This window comes from Crassostrea angulata, chromosome 3 (genome assembly GCF_025612915.1).
Source record: "Crassostrea angulata isolate pt1a10 chromosome 3, ASM2561291v2, whole genome shotgun sequence".
NCBI lineage: Eukaryota > Metazoa > Mollusca > Bivalvia > Ostreida > Ostreidae > Magallana > Magallana angulata.
In genome coordinates, this window is record NC_069113.1 from 26892655 (window position 1) to 26912868 (window position 20214).

Consider the following 20214-nt stretch of genomic DNA (forward strand, 5'->3'; position numbering starts at 1 on the left):
AAAGATATTCAGAATCAGTATGAAATCTTTTATGTTACTTGGTGATTTAAGGACAAGTTGACTGAAGTTGTTATCTTTCAGTTCAAAGTGTATGTGGTATATGTACCTGAGTATTATCTGGCATTTTGACACTGATAACTAAAAATTTGGCAAGACATCTTGTATGGAATTTATGTAAAATGGAGTTAAAGTAATACATGAATTTTTACCTTTATAATAACATGTAAACAAGACTGACTTCAAAGAGAGTGGGTGAGTGTAATGGGATTGTAAGTACATGTACCACCAAGGAGACACACCAATGCATCAATACATCAGTTTTTCTGTAGGTCTCAATTTGCAATGAAAATTTTCTGATTCATTTTGTAATTAAAGGTCAAGTTGAGCTACATTGGGTTGTTTAAGGTGAAAAAATCATGTATACCTTAGATATAAATAAAGTTTTTAATTTTATTTCATTCCTCATTCACCAAGACTAATCCTTACTGAATAGCTACTTGAAAGTATGGTTTATACCAGAATAGTTAAAATGCAGGTAAAAGTTTATTAGATATATGCATGTGGGTTGAAAATCAGGTATCGACTTAACAACATAATCAAGTTAACCCATAATCCAGATATGTCATATTTAGTTTCTTTGTATATATTACCCATTCAAGTCCCAGCTAATAACAGATTAAGAACTTGGGGATTGAAAAGTTAAGCTCATATATATAGCACTTGTTCAAGATTTAGTTTTCTTGAATTTGATTTTCTTCCTTTTCTGACCTGAGGGTGAAATTTTGGACAGTTGCATGAAATTCCCATTCTATTCTTTTAAAGGTGCCACTGATCTAGAGAAAGCTCTCCTACATCACACACTGCTCAATGCAAAGGACTTCGTAGAAGCTAATATCTTCACGTCGGCTAAAGCACGCGCTGTGGAGTTGTTGGAGGAAAATTGGATTACTTATCTGAAGGAAGATTTAAAGACCTTTTTAGAGTAAGTACCGGGAGGTTGTTATACATATTCTAAATTTTCGACACTCTTTAAAACTTTAAAGCTAGAGTAATTGAACTTTAGAGTTATGTTCTATTTCTTAATGATTTCAAGTTTTAAAAAAAATTAGCACTTAGTAGTTATAAAGGATACACAAATGTAGTGTATTGGTAAACAAAATAAATATCTTTGAAAAATCCTTCAAGATTTTTTTCACTGTAGCTGTCTTATGTTTCCTTACTTTGGAATTTTAGTGCCCATGTTAGAAATGGAGCCCAGAGTCCTCCAGAATCTACTGATGTGATAGACATTGTGGTGACCAATGATGAGTTGATTATCACAAGACCCGACCCATGGGTCAAAAGGTCAGTATAAATAAGACACACTTTATTTCATTGATGCATGTCAAAATAAATGATTAAAAAAGATAATGATATGTGCATCATATGCATGATGGGAATGTCGCACAATATGTACATGAACATGATCAACAATTCTCAAAAACAAAAAGGTAAAAGTTCTGTTTGATGTAATTGTATTGTAATCAATTTTGTGATACTCTAATTGTGCTATCTAGAAGGGATGAAGTACCAATTGTTTTGGAGGCAGAAAGGTATTCTGTTATATGTAAAATAACTTGCATTCACAATGTATTCTCTCTACATGTATTTAAAAAGAATACACAAGAAAAGCTAATTTGTTGCTGCAGGTCTAATACGTCACACATATATACAGGATTTAATTGATGACGCCTCACTACATTGGCACATTTAAAATTTATTGTGTTGCGAGAGAGAGAGAGAGAGAGAGAGAGAGAGAGAGGAGAGAGAGAGAGAGAGAGAGAGAGAGATTGCTTGAATGCTTCAATTGACAACACGATTGCTTTAAATTTGTTTGAATTGCACAAAATAATACCAGTACTCAACATCTCAGATATTGGGATTTCAGATTGACCTCTTCAGGGTGGTGTACCCACAATTCATCTCGAAAACAAAACCATATGTGGGTAACTTGGAATAAATCTCCCTCTCCTTTTCCCCCCGAACTGTTCCTTTTAACAATGAACTGTGTGACATTAAAAAATCTTATTAGCAGATATTCATACATATTTTTTTCCTTAGAAGTTTGAAGCTTTATTTAAACATGCATGTGTGTATTAGGTTTTAATCAAATACTCCCTTCACATGAGCAATTAACAAATAAAATTTGCAACTCAAATTAATTCATGAATGATAAAATTAACAAAGTTTTAAAACTGCTTGAATCCATACTGAATTGTATACAATGAACTTTTGAGCATACATGGTATCAATATGTAAATCTTTTATTTGAATCAAAGAAATAAATTCATGTTTTAAGATATCTTAAGCTAAAAGTGTCAATGTGTGTGTCAGGCAATAGACTTTAAATCAATAGATTAATCGCAGGATAATTAAGATAATTAGTTTGTTCATTATTTAGCGGAGCCATCTGGCATTTAATCTACCGGTACCTCTGTGACAGAGATTGGCCCCAGAGCAGACGTCTCTCCACATCACACAACTGCTTAAGAGATTTAATTTTGTCCATGGTCAATTTAAATTTTTGTGTATTGTTTTTGTTTGCAGAAAATTAATGATTTAAAAATGTATGTCGTTTGGAGGCGGTATTGAATTTCTTTTTCCCAGGGGATTGGTTAAGATGGCCTCTTGAATTTATAGATCGGACTGACCTTAGAGAAAAAACAAACTCTAAACAAAAGAAAAAACTTGAACAGCATACACTGCATAGTTTGCAGATATCACAAACATCAGCTTGAAGAATATTTCTAAATGTTGGATTTGACTTTGTTGTAACAGTTTTGAATTATTTTGGGTCACAGAATTCCTACGACTGACTCGGAGAGAGACGCCAGGCTAAGAGCTGCCTTGAGGTCTGCTGATCTGCTTGGACCCGAGGAAAGGGCAGAGCGGAGGGCAAAAGCCAGGGCCAAGAGGAAGGAGATGGAGCGGGAAAGGAAGAAGGCCATACGGGCCGCTTACAGGAGGGTGAAGGAGGCCAAGAGGAAAAAGGAACCAGAGGTAACAGGGTCACATAAATATAATGACTTGTGGGTAGGGGAATGCTTTGGAGAAAAAGTGAAATTTTTTTTAAAGAATTGGCAGAGAGATTAACTAAAGAAATAGATGACAATGATGATGTTGACAATGATTCATACTCTTGTAGAAAGAGGATGAGGAGGACATGGAGTTTGACATTGATGGAGAAAAGAAACCGTCCAAACCACCTCCCCCATTTGTAGAAATGCTCCATAACAAACAGTATGTATTTGCAGATTTGAAATTTTTTTTGTACATAAAGTTTCAACATTAGAAAAAGTCTCTCTATTTCGCTTTTAAATACAGTTAAAACAACATTAATGTAAAAATAAATATCAGAATTTTTAATTGCTGTTGACATTATATTGTATGGGATTTTTACATTCCTCTGTAGGATTATGACTAATTTCAAGAAGAGTCTAGCTGAGTCGGATGAGAAGGAAAGAGCAAACATGGTGTACCTGTATTTTGATATTGAGAACTACCTGAATTTAGGCAACAGCAAAAGTGAGGTCAAGAAAAAAGACTCGCTGGCTCAAAATCTATACAAGTAAGTTTGTGATGCATTCAAAAGTGTTCACTCTATTCTGCAGTATACAGTATTTGAAATTTTTACACAATGGAAAAGAAACTTTGTTTGGATAAGTTTATATGATAATAACAACTTCAGTATGAAATGTTCTATTTATTTTTAGATCTTATATTGATGCTCAAGGGAAGAAAAAAGTGAATTTTAGTGAAAAATTGAACTCTAAAATGTCTGAAAGACCAAAATCTCCAGTCATAAAGGATATGCAGCATTATATTTTGCCAAAAATAGAGGAATCATTTAAATCCTACATCATTGTAAGTAATCATGCCACTTTTTAAAATTGAAAAAAATTATTGTGTTTTTTCCTTAAAAAGGTTTCATTTTAACATTTTACTTTTATATATGGAGATTTCTGTATTAATTTGTGGATGTGTTCAGGAAAAGGCCAATGAACATGGTATGGAACCCAGGGAGTTTGCCAATTTATCACAGGCAGAGCTGTCTTTACGCATGGGAACGGATGCCTCGCTCATGGGCGGAACATGGAAAAAGGGTCGCAAGGGCAAGGTAAGGTTCCATTACCTGTTGCGGAACTACTGTAGTCTTGAGAATCAGAATGAATTTATAGTAAAGTTATTATGGGCCCAGGCATTCTATAGTACGCTGAATGTACTTTTTCTTTGGTTCTGGTTTATGTAGATCATAAAGGTAGAGGGCTGGTTAATTCATTGAGCTTTAGAAATAGAAAACATTCTCTGTGTGTAACATATTCATCAAAATCATGATTTGGTAAGCCCATAGCAGAGCTTTTATCAATTGATATTAAGGAAATATGAAAGAAATGTGTGCAAAAACATTTATTTGCTGAGATAAATGTGTTATTTCTAAATACTGCAAAACAATTTTATTTATTTTTTGGGAAAAAAACACACCAACATCGTTTTGATTATGAATTCTCATAATGAACAGAAGTTGAAAATGCTTTGTTTATAAGTGTTAACAAATTTTCCTCCCAAATCCAATATTGTTTTCAATGTCAAATCTCAGGATGATTACGATGAGGATATGGACTTTGAGACCGAGGCAATAAAGGGGGTTGGAAGTGGTAAAAAAATGGAATTTGGGCCGGGGGTTACAGTAAATTTTCTAGAACATGAAATAAAAAAGCGAAGTGGTCAGAGGCGTGTCCGCTTTGCCAGACCTGACGGATATGTAGACCATGATTCAAGTTTCGGGATGCAGGTATCGATTGGAAACAAAACAAAATGCATGCTGTTTGTGTCTTTGATATAATATGAATGCTGTTTGGAGCTGAACCAACTCAGTGAATAAAATGCTACTTCAGTTACAGTTTTCCTTTAATCAAAATAGCATTGAGTGACTACTTATGATGTATACCTAATTAAATTATTAGCAGTTTGACATGTATGCATAACTTAATAAATTTATCATTCTTGAAATGTTGTTTGAGCTAGAGGAGGTGGGGGGGGGGGGTGGGGGGGGGAGGGGGGAGTGGTTGATTGCTTGTATATGAATGCTTGAGAATAAATTTACAAATACTTGTGAATTTTGCATTATAACATAAATTGATGGTATTGAATGAGATATGGTGTTGGATGAATTAATATTACTCATTAATATCTTCATTTCATTAATTAAGCTCAATGTTTAGTCTATAAATATTCTTTTTATAGTATTAATCTTCATTTCATTTGACAATGTAAAGGGTCCAGAGAAACCTGTAAGTTTCACTCAAGTACACTTCCATAGATTCTCTCTGTTATTTGATTTTAATACCCTCCATTTCTCAGAGTGTATCTTAGACTTTGTTCTTCATACATCTGAAATCTCCAGCCTCTTTGAACATCTATATATATGTATACACTGATTAATTTTTTAAATGTTAACTTACATTTTTATATGCATGTTATCTGCATGTGTTTATCTAAAAGAATTATAATACATATGTACATGTTCTACTGTATATCAACAATTAAGTCTTAATTCTGTCATCTATACCACTAGTGATACTCAACAGGCCCACAGCACATGGAAATTCATAGAGTAAAGCAATTTTTCAAATTATTGGAAAACTGTACATTTTTTTTTCAAAGTTCCATTCATTCAAATATAAAATATAAATGGAATTCAGAAAAAACCATTTTGATTTCTAAATACCACGGTATCTATTAGGCCATACATTGATTAACATTTTAATGGTAAAAAATGGGCTGTATGCATAAACAACGTTAACATGTGTCTAATAAATCTAATGTTTTTTTTTATATAATATTTTGAAGGCTTTTAGTACAAATAATAAAATTACCTGTGACAGCGTGTGCTTGATTTGAATAGGGGGAAAATGGATATTAGATATGCTTGAAATTATAAATGATTCAAATAATTCAACTTTCTTAAAAGCTTCTGTGTCTCTAGATAATTTTAGTATTTTCTTTTAAATCTTTTTGAAATAGAGTCGCCTTTTTTCCTTACATTTAAAATATCTTGCTTTTGTTGATTGACATCCATTACTTTTGAGGATAATTAAGCTTACAATATTGCCCCTGTACACAGGATGAAACGACGTACACTGGTACCAGCAGAGATCATTCCTCATCGCAATTTGACGAACCTCCTTCGTCAAAATTATCCAACAGGCGCGGGCGAAGGTTAAAGGTAGCTCGGCTTAATTTTAAGGGACTGCTGCCGATCTGTTGCATGATCTAACTGCTTATTAAATATATGTTTTGCAACCAAGAGCTTAACATTCTGGACGCATGATATACACAGTACCAGTAAAAGGCCATTAGTGGTGACAATGATGGTCATGTGTGTGTGTAGTTGTAATATCATCAGAAGTGCAGATTTAAACCAACAATACAATTAATCTAGTCACAAACTGACTGATTAGGGCTAATTAAATCTCTGTTGCATGCGATTGATTACCAGCATTACACAATGCATGCAATCACCGTTAGTTTCTCTCAGCATGATATGATTATCTCCCTTAAATAGCTTTAGATTTCTTCAGATATCTATGATATCACTCTTTGATATCTCTTTGCTTTTGGAGGTCAAACATTTCATTTGACCTGCGTAAGAATCTTCACTTGCCTAGAACTTACTCCCTGTATGATTACACTCTTTTCTTCCTGTGTGGTTTGTAGAATTTGTACATGAATGAATAATTTGCTTATGATAATCAGAGATATACCAGGTAATTATACCAAGTAGACTTAAAGTAGATCCTAAGATGAACTTGCATACATATATATATATATATATACATACCAGTAACTGAAATCAATGAAAAAAACAACAACACATGATATAGCTGGGGTAACCGTATAGATTTCAGTAGTTTTGTTGCATTATGATTTTACAGTACTGTTATGACTGTGACAGAGATGAAGTATAGAATCCTATATTAGTGGAGCTAACAGGAAGGACCCATAGATCTGAGTTGTAGTCTGTCATATTAAATTGTGTGCGATATTAATCCGCAGATGATATTTGGAGAGAGGAAATAACCATTATAGCTCTTAAATCATATGTATAAAGCAATGATGGTTCACCAGTGTTAACCTTGTTGTATACGATGCATGTCTAATACTGCAGTGCATGTAGATAGTTAATATTTGATATGTGGGTTAAAGAAATAAGGAAGAATTGTGTCTGATTAAGTTTACCATGATTAATTTATAAAACAAGTTTACAGAATCAGTTGAAAATTAATTCTAACCCCAGTAATAAAATTTGGGAGATCATGATAACTTTTCTATCATAATACATGTACAACATACATGACAAAGGATATAACTTTTTTTCAACACCCAATAAAATTTATCAATGTATAAATGACTAAGTTGATTCAAGAAGATAATTTAAACGAAGAATTTTATTTGAGTCCACTCACAGTGCCCCATTTTGTTTCACCCAATAGACTGGTCGAGCCCAGCCCAACAAGGAGGATAAGGACGAGTTCTTCAAGTCCCTGAAGCAGTCGGCCGGGGGTCACCTGACACTGCCCATGCTGTTCTTCTACAAGTACCTGCTGAAGCATGGTGAGGAGGACGGGAGTCCGCTCATTGACAAGGACCTCTTCTTCTACATAGAAGTCCAGAAGTTCAAGGTCAGTGCTGGCAATTTAAATAGGGGTATTCTATAAATATTGGTTTTTGAGGGTTTTTTAAACTTTATTTTTCCATTCGACATAAACAAGTTATCTTGTCCTTGCTGAAATGTTTTGTTCTCTACACATTGCAAGCAGATATAACTCTATGTCGATTCTGGATTAAGATTGCAAATCCTGTTATAAATATAGGATGCCAACCATGCTCACTCGGATGAGGAACTTCTGAGAAAGAAAGTGCAATCCATAATGGAGTGTTTCTTGGATTCTGTGACTAGTCCCACACTACAGGTATGGATCCACCTAGTTCACGGAATGTCTTCTTTCATTTGAATTTCTCAAATAAAGTTTTGTCTAACTGTTATTGAAGACTTAGAAGTTAACTTTCCTTGATGACTTGTATCTACATAATGCTTATGCCATTCACTGATTCCATAACATAAAGGTATGCTGATAATGTTATATCTCTTTTCTGGATCACAGATTGACATCACACCTCAACTTCAAGAAAAATCCATCAAGGCGGCTCAGAGATACTTGGCCGGTAAGGATGTGGTGGCTAACCTGTTTGACGAGGCCCAGTTGGCGGTGTTTAAAGAGCTGCTCCCATACTGGGCTGGGTTTAGGCGTGGCTTCCAGCCCCCGGAGGATCCTGCAAAGAGACCAGGTATGATGGGGAAATAAAGGCACATACAAGGGAGAACTTTGTTTTGAAAAGGACAGGGGTGACTTCACAATTTATATAAATTTAGATTGTGGAATGAAAACTGCAGTTAAAAAAAAATTGTTTGTGAATGTGCAGGGATAAATTGATTTAATTTTAGATTGTGGAAAGAAATTAAAACTGCAGTCCGAAACCTTTTTGGTTTGGGAATGTACAGGGGGGGGGGGGGGGGATTGATACTATATTAAAGTATAAGTGTGTTTGTTTAAGCAGTGTTTTAGTGCTGTGAAGATAAAATATAAATTATCACTGCCATATTTTTTCGTTGTGCAGTGACAAAATACCAGAAAATGCTAAAGAAGAGGCTGGACAACATTGAGAACTATGAGATTCCCAAGGAGGACTTCACCTTCCCTTCAATCCCAGATGGATCTATTGCTGCTTATACCTTCTCTTTGTCTGATGGAGTCCGATGGAGGGTAAGTCAGGGTCAAACGGAGGCTTGAAACTTATAATCCATTTACTAATCACGATGAAGAGATTTATAGGGATATGAAAATATATTTATTCGGATTTTAGCTATTTGGATTTGTACAACCCACATACTTTATATTCACCTGTGTTGTACATAATACTCACCTGTTTTGCTAAAAAGAATTCTTTAATTTATAGGCACTTTGAAATCTTGTGACAATTCGTTATACATGTACTGAAATTTACCAGTGTCTGGTTTCCAGATTTTCATTCATTTAAGAAATAAATAGGTAATCTAAATGATAATTCTATTTAACAAGCATTTTGTATATTCAGTTGATAAGAGCAAGATATCTTAAAAGGAAATTTCTTTAGACACAAAAATATACAACTGGGATGATTTTTTAGCTAAGAACTCCAAGTTCAGATTTAGATGAAGAGGAAAGACAAAGTACACGTATGAGTCAGGATATTGATCAAAATTACAAAAAAGATAACGGCATTGACAACGATGAAGATGATGATGATGATGACAAGGCATCTCTGTGTGGGTATTGATCATGTGACCTTGGTCACATGACTGTTGACTTGGGTCACATGCTTTTTTAAAGCTGCTGCTGTGAAACCAGTTTCTAATTAGGCTACAAAAATGTCAGCTACAGCCAAACTACCTGCCTTGTATTAGCGATTTGCTGTTGAAACAGAGGACTAGAAAGCTCTATCATTATACTTAGAATTGGATTTTATATTACTCCCCCCTGTTTTTATGTAGGCTATTTCATTAATTGCTTGGAGATATGAAATGCAATATTTTTTTTATTGATTAATTTGTAGGGCTAAACAGGATTTACACAACTTGCAATTGTGTTTTGTTAACTAATTGCAGATTATGATGTTTTATTAGCTACATGTAGAATAGCCAAGTATTTGAAGAAAAATTAATTGTTGCTGAAAAGTCTATAGAAGATAAATTCTCCATTAATTATACCATGCATAATTTGAACGTGGACGGTATTGGGGAAATCAAAATGCTTTTTTATTTTAAACTTGTCAGAATTTGTGTGTGCTTGATTGTATTTCAAATATTGTATATAGTCTGTCCCTAACTCTCAAAGGACCTCACTCATTGGTGATCACATGCATTGTAAATCTATATGCCGTTACATGTACATCGAACTTGAAAATCAACCATAAACAAAAAGTCCCAAGAATAAGGAGCATGTCATTCTAAATATTACCAGTAAGTTTAGCAAATCTCGCATAATATTACCGGTACATACATGTATAACACTTAATTGAAAAAGAAAAACCAAAAATGACCTGCACAGAAATTTAATAAAGAGAATCTTATTTTTTGCTAAATTTGTAGTCATATTGAATAGGGGCACATTTTAGTCCAATACGTAATCTGCCAAAAATTGAGGTCCTAGGGAACAAGGAACAGTCTAGCGTATATAGATGATTATAAATTGAATGTGTATGCATATTTTTACTAGAGAAAAAATCAGTTTGTATGAGCTTAGGTTTACTAATTAGAGTAAAGTAAATACATTTTGAGCTTATTTGTGACTGAAATAGATTATGGGGAAACAGTTTACTAACACATTATACTGGTCAGGGGATTTTATAATGGTATTTGATGAAATGATGTACATGCTTCAATTTAACAGGGAAGTCAGGTATAGAATGGACTCATAGAGTTTGAGGTGGCATCAAAACCATCAGACTAGCAGCTTTACTTCTAAACAGCCTGGGCTGATATTTATTAATTAATGTTAATTGGCATGTACTGTAACTTATGCAAAGTGGACATGTTGACATAAGGATCTTTGTTTAAAACATTGAAATGAGGAGGATTGAAAAATGTGGAAATTTGATATAATATTTTCAATATTTATAGGTTTAAAAAATCAATTTATTGAAGATTGAGAAAACTGATTTTGAAAAAAATAAAAATTGATTTTAAAAAAATTAGAAGGGGAAGGTGATCAATCTATATTCATATTAATTATTTACTTAATTAATACTCATGTGTCCACTTTGTATTCTGAATGTAGAGTAACAGTGTACTAAATGACTGACATTGAATGCAATCCTTTTACAGAGAGAAGGAGTGAGGGATTGGGTACGTGTGTCTGTCGGTGTTGGCTTAACTCCCTTTGATTGGGTCAATGTGTAGTCTAAGCATTTAAACGTAGAAATAGTCGCTCTCTTTCTAGTTTATGTTTAACTGCTTGGTCAACCATAGCTGACCTTGCACTGTTCAATTAACAATTTTTAATTGCTTTGAATTATTTAACTTTATTTCTGTCCTGTTTTTGTATAGGATGAACAGGTAAGGAAAAATGATAATGGAGAGTATTGGTATATAGGAAAACTATGGGTGCAAGGGTGTTTATTTTTATTTTGTTGATAGGGTGTACCTTATTTGGATGTTTTCATTCTATACAAATGGGATACAAGGTTGTAAAGTCACATTTTTCCATTGTAGAACAGAACATTTTTATTAGTTGATTAACACATCTTGGTAAAAAATACTGGGTATGTAATGGACAATGCACGTGATATGTAACCCAATTTATCATTTTGAAGTTTTGAAGTTAAATCTCCAGACTGATCAGTATATCTACTATTGTAACAGAGTCAGCATTGAAAAACTGTCATCATTGCAAAATAGTTGGCCTTTGTCTTGAATGACTTCTGTACAATTATATCTATTTGATAGTTCATGATTAACAAATGTATGTTGATATCTTTGTTATACCCATCACCTTCTTGAACTTAGATTTATTTGTATCAAATATCATTGAATATGATAAGCATTTGTTTAGCTAAATTGGATGAAGGAAATTCCGAAATAACGATGAGATGGCATGGTGGCTATATAGACAATTTTCAAATGTTTAGGACACTAGTTTGTATGTATTCTAAGGCATTGCATGCACAGATTGCAAATGAACCACCAAATTGACAAGGGCGTTGATCACTGTTGAACTTTTTTTTATGTTGATCAAGTTAAATCGCACTGGGTACAGAGTGGTACTATATAAGTGTTTGGGCACAGGGGCAGCACTGTCATTTCATGTGATTCAGAAACTGCCATTTTTCTATATTAACTTTCTTCAAACTAACAAAAACAAATCACAAAATCACCTGTAGAAAAATGAAGTTAGCTGCTTAATATTAAAGGTACATTTGTAGTACTAGATTTCTTTCCATAGAATGTTACATTTATTCAATAGGATGATATTTTTCTTGTTCAATAATTCTATATAGCAGTCTATCATATTCTGTGCATTTTGGGGCTTATGTCATTCAATCATTAAGCATTCAAAGTCATTGTCACTGAACAGAAACACCAGGAACAACAGGAGAGGTTACAGGCGAGGTTTAAGGCCATGTCTGTCATGAGTCGTTACAGCATAAGGCTCGGCCTACAGGCATCTTGCCCACCCTCCAGACAAGGTAAAAAGGTCCCAGCCAGGGTCAAATGCTGACCCTGACTCCAAATACGTGTATCTACACTGTGGAATGAACTGCACAGCAGATAATTGCATGGAAGATTTGGATTTAGGGGGTATGGAAGTCACTGTTGCTTGTTTTGTTGTTCAGCAAGGATCAGTTGAGTGGGTTATATAATTATGGATTTCAGTGGACTTGTGTTTAATACTGTATACAGGGTTATTTTTGCCCCATGTTATCTTCGTCCTTTTTCACTTGCAAACAGTTTTGCCCCGTCTTGAATTTGCCCAGACGAAGTTGTGAATAAAGAAAAATAGTTTGAGACAGAGGAATTTGCCCAATCTTTTATTTGCCCAATGACAACAAGGGCGAAAGGGGCGAAATTAAAAGGGGTGCGAATATTTCCCTGTATACAGTAGCATATGTTTTGAAATGAAAGGGAGGGTGTTCCAGTTGCATTTGAATAAATTGTTGACACTTTTTGTGTTTGTGTTTAGATTGGATCATATAGCTGTGTTGTGCTGTACATTTATGTCTAGCTTAAGATGTTGGTCTTGATTTTGAGCATCATTTTCTTTTGTTCCACAAGTGCATCATCATTGTAGAAATTGATTTAGAACTACATGTATTATACTAGTATTTTTTCTATGCCTTTCATAGTTAGTGCATATGCTTTTTTAAATGGCACAATTTAATAGCTTCTATAGCAACAAGTAAATTATTGATTACACAGAAATGGTAATATCATAAAGTCATTTAATTCTAACAAACTTATAGTCATTGATTTATATGACAGAGTACTCTTTAGAAGTATTTTTCAGGAGGTACTAAATAAAAAAAAAAAATCTTAGTTAAATTGTATGTTTTTTACAGGAAGTGTCATCTGATGAAGCAGGAAGCATTCTAGGAAGTCCGATGGACCGTTCCGAAACAGCCACCACTAGAGGGGGAACCAGTCAGAAAACATTAGACCAGCTCAAAAAGAGGCGGAAATCCCACAGTTTACTAAGTGTACCACCAGGTGGCGTCATGACGAGGAATAACACAGAGTCGAGTACCAGCATATCGGTGAAGGAGTGAGGACGTCGGGTGATATTTGTGCTACTGATTGTTTTATGTGATATCTTGAGCTTTACGGACCTGGTGTGATATCTCAAGTCTTTCTTTGTTTATTGCTTAATATTTTATTATTCTTATTGATAATAAAATGAAATATTGTTATATTTACAGGATTGTTGTTGTTCTTTAAACCAGAGTTTGTATCTTTATATTTAAGTGCACAACATTTTTCAAATCACCAAACTCCATTCTCAAACCAAATCTTTAAAAGTAAATTAAGAGCATAATAAGCTCAGTTATTATACAAGAGAATAATGAGCTCAGTACTTATACAAGAGCATAATGAGCTCAATACTTATACAAGAGCATAATGAGCTCTGTACTTATACAAGAGCACAATGAGCTCAGTACTTATACAAGAGCACAATGAGCTCAGTACTTATACAAGAGCACAATGAGCTCAGTACTTATACAAGAGCATAATGATCTCAGTACTTATACAAGAGCATAATGATCTCAGTACCTATACAAGAGCATTATGAGCTCAGTACTTATACAAGAGCATTATGAGCTCAGTACTTATACAAGAGCATAATGATCTCAGTACTTAAACAAGAGCACAATGAGCTCAGTACTTATACAAGAGCACAATGAGCTCAGTACTTATACAAGAGCATAATGATCTCAGTACTTAAACAAGAGCACAATGATCTCAGTACTTATACAAGAGCACAATGAGCTCAGTACCTATACAAGAGCAAAATGAGCTCAATACTTATACAAGAGCATAATGAGCTCAGAACTTATACAAGAGCATAATGAGCTCAATACTTATACAAGAGCACAATGAGCTCAGAACTTATACAAGAGCGTAATGAGCTCAGTACTTATACAAGAGCATAATGATCTCAGTACTTAAACAAGAGCACAATGAGCTCAGTACCTATACAAGAGCATAATGAGCTCAGTACTTATACAAGAGCATAATGAGCTCAATACTTATACAAGAGCATAATGAGCTCAATACTTATACAAGAGCATAATGAGCTCAATACTTATACAAGAGCATAATGAGCTCAATACTTATACAAGAGCATAATGAGCAAAATAATTAATAAACAATTTTTATGGTGATCTACATAAATAGGAAATCAACATGCTGACCATATAACAGTGGTCATATATGTTTTGCTGTTTATACATTGCAATCCAAGGGTTTTCAGTCCATTCTGCTCCCCACTGGAAATCCATGGGGTTTAGTGTTTTAACTAACTTTGAATTAAATGTGTCTGTGTAATTCAGTTGACATGCAAATCAAATAAGATTCAAATTACAAAGAAAATTGAAATGTTCAGTTCAGTTCAATCTAAGGGCTACAACTTTGACGGATCAGTCATTATATGGTTTGATATAAAGCAGACAGCTTCTGTAAGTGTCTCTTCAAAGACAAAATTAAAAAATAAATGCAAATTTTTAAATAATTTATTTCTTTTTATAAAGTCTTAAATAAACGACGGAATAAATTTATCACAGTAAAGACAGTCAGCAAAGTACATGTACTACCATAGTGCAGTACAATGTACCGGTACTTATTAAACTTTAAAATATGAAAACCTGGATGAAAATCATCCAGTTTAATTTAAAATGAAGTCAAATACAAAATAACCCTGCACAAGTTGTAAATGCTGGTTGGGGTTCCAGTTTGTTATAATGCTTCTATTTATTCAGCAGTTTAAAGTATATGTATAAACATTGTAAGGCAATTAATTACATGTATATGTACAATTAACAGACATGTATCACACTGAGAAAAAAAATAGGACGGAAGTTCACAGAAACCTGAAAATAACCATCAACACTTGAAAGAACAAAAAAAAAATATGTCATAAATTCAGCAGTTTGTCCAATAATGTGTCTCTATGACAGTAAATAACAACAATATAAAATGTACTTCAACTGTATCACAACGCGCATTCTTTAAGTACTTTGTAAACAAATCACAACAGTTATATATAAATACAGTTTTTTTTAAAGAAGATAAAAAAATCAACAATGAACTATATCCTGTAATCAGTCGTCTAACTGACACAACATGGCGATTCCTCTCATGACCCAGAAGTCGGACAGGTGTTTGGACGGAAGGTCGACCGCAGTCACAAAGTTTGTGGAGTGACCAGTAGAGGACAGAGTTCCAGCCCTAGCCGATGTTCGGTACAGTGGGCATTTGTAAGTCTTGTAAGTCTCTGCACTAGCAGTTTTAGTAGTATTGGTGGTAGCAACATCAGATGAGGAGCTTTCTGGAGTTCCTGCTGTTCCAATCTGAAATTACAAAAAGAAATTCAATTTTTTTCTATATATATCAAAATGCAGATACTTTGAAAAAAAATCAATAACGGCCAAACATGTACCGGTATTATTAAGTCACCCACAGAAGCATTTAAAAGTAATCATGGAAGAGAGATGACCCTTGATTAGGGTTTCATTTTTTCAAGAAAACTCCATTTTGAATTTTGTTGGTTCTGTGTTTTTCAATACTTTTTTTGCAGAAAAGAACCAGGCTAGAAAAAAACCAGCATTTGATGATTTTTATGCCAGAGTTGTTTACTTTTTAGTCATTCTTTGTATCTGTCTTCTTAAATTTGATAAACAAAACTGATAAATAAACTGGTACTTTGAGATTTTGGAAGACAATGTAGGGAGGTTTACCTGCACAGGTTCAAAATGGATTTCTGGTAGCTTGGAGAACCTGTCCCCAGGTCTGGAGTCGTTCAGACACTCGTGGTGGGGGTCCCAGCTAGCCCCGTCCAGGAACAGACCAAACACCAGCACCCCATTTTCCGGGGCATGATTACCCTGTAAAGATTACAACATGGGATCATGTCATCCAAAAAAATTCTGTTGGCTATCAAGATAATTTTGACAAAATCCTTAAATTGCGTGATAATGTATGTACAAAATACTAGATCAAGAGAACTAAAAAGACTTGAAATAATTTAGACAATTCTGATGAAAGCCATTTTCAAGTCTGAATTGCTTGTATGCAAGACATTGTCAACATTTTTTGACATGCTAGTCTGATATAAAGACTTTTTCTTAAATTCTATAAAATATTTCACTAAATACAGGAATTGGCTAAATGGTAAACTATAATTTCTTAATTTTGTTACCTTAAATGCAGTGGTCTTTATGTGGGGTTTGTGCTTGAGATCACACAGTGACTCTTCGGTGTCCATCGGCCTGGTTTTGACTTGGAAGTTAAATACGAGCGAGTCCACTGAGATGCCCAGCTTTCTGGCGTGATTCTGTTGTACCCCTGTCAAGAACCCTGTACAAAAAAAGTCAACAATTATAAGTCACATCTGTTTAAAAAATACATGTAATTTTTTTGGCACAATGAATTATCAAGACTTCTGGTAATGTTATCTAAATAGTTCCTGTTTGGGATGGTAACAACCAATGCGAAGCGGAGGTTGACAATGGTTTTTGAGGTTGTCAATTTCAACTGTTGCCCTCCCAAACAGGCACTATTTGTTTCATTATACTCAATGTCTTAATTTTAAAGAAAACTTTACTGCTGATGTGAATTCTGCAGCAAACCATATGCGCATAATTTATGCGCATGTAATAATTCATTGTGTTAACCGTTGCCAAGTGTGGTGCTAACACTGATGAGGGTAATACATCAGATTATGAACTGCAACTAAACCAATCAGATTTCAGTTTTTAACATGAAAGTATAATAATATAGAATGTGCTAGCAGTAGTCCTTGCAAAAATATCAATTCCAACACATCGTTATTCTTGAAACTTTCATCCAAACTGATCAAAATGTTCAGAATATTTTGATTAGTACTGTAAATTCCTAATTAAATGCAAGAAATTAATATCCACATAAAATCGCAAGAAGTACCCTTCCAGGATTTGAAAATCTCACCATCATTTTCTAAGAATTGAGAACCAAAAGAATTCCACGTTTGTGATTTTATAACCTCACGTAATATAAGTAATATGCAGTTAAGACTTGTTCAGATTCTGGTACTTGTCCTAGTATATTTATATACCTTGCGGGAAGAAAAAACCAGACAACCAGAATGCCCGGGGCTGGTTTTTGCTGAGGTCCTCTGGTTCGTGGTCTGGAGGTGGGGGAGGGGGAGCGTTGGATTGCTGTTTGGAGGTCATCAGAGTAGCTTTGATTAGTTTCTCCACATTTCCGCAGATCAGCCCTGCCCACGTGGCAAAGAACTCCACCCTCATCATGAGGTCATGGGTCCAGGATCCCAGCTGCTTACATGACTCGTAGGATGCATTCTGTGAAAGGGTAAGAAATATCATAAGCATATAAATTTACAGAGGAGTTGTTTCACATGTACATAAAAAGGAATTGCATGTACATGGACCAATATTTGTGTTCATAGACAGGTCTAATTTGCATTATCAAACAATACATAATAAAATATGGATATATTGCAAATTTAGAGAATTTTATGTTTCATGTTCTTATTTTGCAAATTTAGAGAATTTCATGTTTCATGTTCTTATTTTGCAAATTAGAGAATTTCATGTTTCATGTTCTTCTTTTTCAAATTCAGAGAATTTCATGTTTCATGTTCTTATTTTGCAAATTTAGAGAATTTCATGTTTCATGTTCTTATTTGATGTTATTTATGGTATTTAAGGTATTAGTGTCATTCATCATTAACTTTCCTCCATTACCCCATCTCTCATTCTTCTCTTATTCAAAAATATTTGGAATTACACAAAGTCAAAAACGTCTGAATGTATACCTTCCAGTTTTGAGGGACCTTCTGACTGAGGAGAGCTGTGTAAGCCTCCTCCAAGGATTCCGACATAATGACTTCTCCCTTGACAGCCAGGATGAGAGCCTTCAGAGATTCGTGGATGATGGCCAGCAGGTGGTTGAATCGGTCCACTTCCTGTCTCAGAACCGTCATCAAGGCAGAGTTACCGACCACTGTATCTATTGCTTCCTGTACAACTGAAAAAGAAATTTACAAATTTTTAAATTTTTTTGCTATATATCTAACAACATGGATATCAATTAGTAGTGTCCATATGATATATAAAAAATACTGTGGAATCATTAGATTTCGTGGTGGCTCAATTTTCGTGGAATTCGTGGGTACCTTTCATCCACGAATTAACATCCTCCATGAATTAATAAATTAGGGTAATAAAGTCATATTTCCTCTGTAGGTTCAAGAGAATACACAAAATTACGTCCCCACGAACCTGTAAAATTTTAGCAATCCACGAAAATTGGCCCCTACAAAAATTAATGATTCCACAGTAGATTTGTTGTTCTTTGAGAAAAGAAGAAAGGAGCCTGAGATAAACAGATGGGCAAATTCTGACAGGCAAGAAGAAGAAAGTGAAGAAAGCGGACAGATCAGTCCAAGACATAAGCCTAAAATAATTTTAATACATACCCTGTGAAAAAAAAATCAAATAATTTTACAAGTTAATAATTAATTATCAAACAATTTCCCTTACTTCTCTCTTTCTCCTTGTCCTTTAGCTCGGGGGCCTCCTTGAACAGGATGTCTTTGAGGGAGGGGCGGGGGATATTCTGAATCTGCCCCCCATGGGACTCCCTCACATCTGTGTAGTCCTCGATACTGACCGGGAGCAGCCTCAGGATGTCGTTGGCCACCTCCAGTACCACGTCATCATTACTCTTCTCAGTCCTAAAAATTACACAGATCCATGCAAGAATTTCCATGTCTAGTTATACATGTATATTATTTTAAGTGTATTACAGGCATGATACATGCATTAAAAAGTACATGTACTAATGAAAACTGCTGTAGCAATAACCATTCACCTACCCCAAGATGTCCAGGGACAGCCGCGGCTGTACATTTATAATGGTGTCAATCAACTCGTGGGCCTGCATCTCTCGACATGCCTTCTCCGCATTGTTGGTCATTCCAAACAACTCCGGGGAGTCGTAGTTCGGTAAACTCTCCAGATAGGTAATGACATCAGCGAATGGAATGTCTGTTTTGATTGGTCGATAAAGCTAAAATGAAACATGTAATGCACATGTATATTCACCATTTATTCAATTTTCTGTATTTTCCAAAAACAAAATATAGTGATTGCCAATCATGAAAGTAAAATTATGTAAAATGAAAAGAACAGAAAAAGCAATGTTAGACCACCATGTTTTTTCATTTTAAATTAAAATAAATAGTTTAAAAATTCTCTTTCATACTCTCTTCTCCTTAATTGACATAATCAATATGAAGAACATATTCTGAGACAATTTACCTAAAGAAATATAAAACATCACAATCAAAAAAACTTTTAATACTGATCAAATTATCATTTACATTTATATTTTTTCCTAGATTTTAAGTTTTTATAAATTTTTTCTTATAAAGACTGCATAAGTTTATAAGTAATGAAAAAATACCTTGTTGTTTCTTTTTTTCTAGTAATAATTTTTTTATATATACCGGTAGATATGGTATCTGGTATCTAATGTTACATTTACATATCATACAGATACATTAATTTCTTCATTTTGTATATATATGCCTTATGATACAAATTTTCTAGATTTAAATGCTACGATTAAGGTTTGTTATAGGTCACTGCTTTATAACTATATATATACATTTGTATAGACAATACTGCTCTGTAAACAGAATACACAACTCTACAAGTTTATATATGCTGGGTATAGAAAAGATGCTGGCATTCTGTGACAGGCGACAGAAAAAGAGTCCAAGAGACTGTGCGGATCAATTCACAAAAGTCTTTATCAAAACTACGACCTTTTTTCATGACGGTTTTAAAACCATATTGAAA

The 20214-nt window shown here is 34.2% G+C and overlaps 2 protein-coding genes across 15 annotated transcripts in view; one reads left to right on the forward strand and one right to left on the reverse strand.

Moving 5' to 3' along the window:
• The window catches only part of LOC128176023 (regulator of G-protein signaling 22-like), a 30993-nt gene extending 17445 nt beyond the window's left edge, over positions 1 to 13548 (forward strand). For 3 of the 14 annotated variants that reach the window (XM_052842000.1, XM_052842002.1, XM_052841997.1), the window contains exons 14-30: positions 823 to 982; positions 1234 to 1344; positions 1557 to 1592; positions 1928 to 1981; positions 2841 to 3039; positions 3185 to 3279; positions 3452 to 3607; positions 3753 to 3903; positions 4028 to 4156; positions 4637 to 4831; positions 6164 to 6265; positions 7533 to 7721; positions 7914 to 8012; positions 8205 to 8388; positions 8719 to 8864; positions 10964 to 10984; positions 13195 to 13548. In XM_052842000.1, the coding sequence (XP_052697960.1) occupies positions 823 to 982; positions 1234 to 1344; positions 1557 to 1592; positions 1928 to 1981; positions 2841 to 3039; positions 3185 to 3279; positions 3452 to 3607; positions 3753 to 3903; positions 4028 to 4156; positions 4637 to 4831; positions 6164 to 6265; positions 7533 to 7721; positions 7914 to 8012; positions 8205 to 8388; positions 8719 to 8864; positions 10964 to 10984; positions 13195 to 13401 (2234 nt within the window). In that variant the 3' untranslated portion in view covers positions 13402 to 13548. Of the gene's footprint in view, positions 1 to 822; positions 983 to 1233; positions 1345 to 1556; positions 1593 to 1927; positions 1982 to 2840; positions 3040 to 3184; positions 3280 to 3451; positions 3608 to 3752; positions 3904 to 4027; positions 4157 to 4636; positions 4832 to 5315; positions 5331 to 6163; positions 6266 to 7532; positions 7722 to 7913; positions 8013 to 8204; positions 8389 to 8718; positions 8865 to 9267; positions 9407 to 10963; positions 10985 to 13194 lie in introns of all 14 variants that reach the window. The other 11 variants (XM_052842003.1, XM_052842004.1, XM_052842006.1 and 8 more) reach the window with 11 other exon arrangements.
• A 1298-nt stretch (positions 13549 to 14846) lies between these two features.
• LOC128175353 (dynein axonemal heavy chain 6-like) overlaps positions 14847 to 20214 on the reverse strand; it is a 57382-nt gene continuing 52014 nt past the window's right edge. The window contains exons 79-85 of the mRNA XM_052840912.1: positions 19227 to 19420; positions 18892 to 19085; positions 18165 to 18376; positions 17442 to 17688; positions 16548 to 16705; positions 16087 to 16233; positions 14847 to 15699 (exon numbers count right to left, since the gene is read on the reverse strand). Coding sequence (XP_052696872.1) covers positions 15451 to 15699; positions 16087 to 16233; positions 16548 to 16705; positions 17442 to 17688; positions 18165 to 18376; positions 18892 to 19085; positions 19227 to 19420 — 1401 coding nt within the window. The 3' untranslated portion in view covers positions 14847 to 15450. The remainder of the gene's footprint in view (positions 15700 to 16086; positions 16234 to 16547; positions 16706 to 17441; positions 17689 to 18164; positions 18377 to 18891; positions 19086 to 19226; positions 19421 to 20214) is intronic.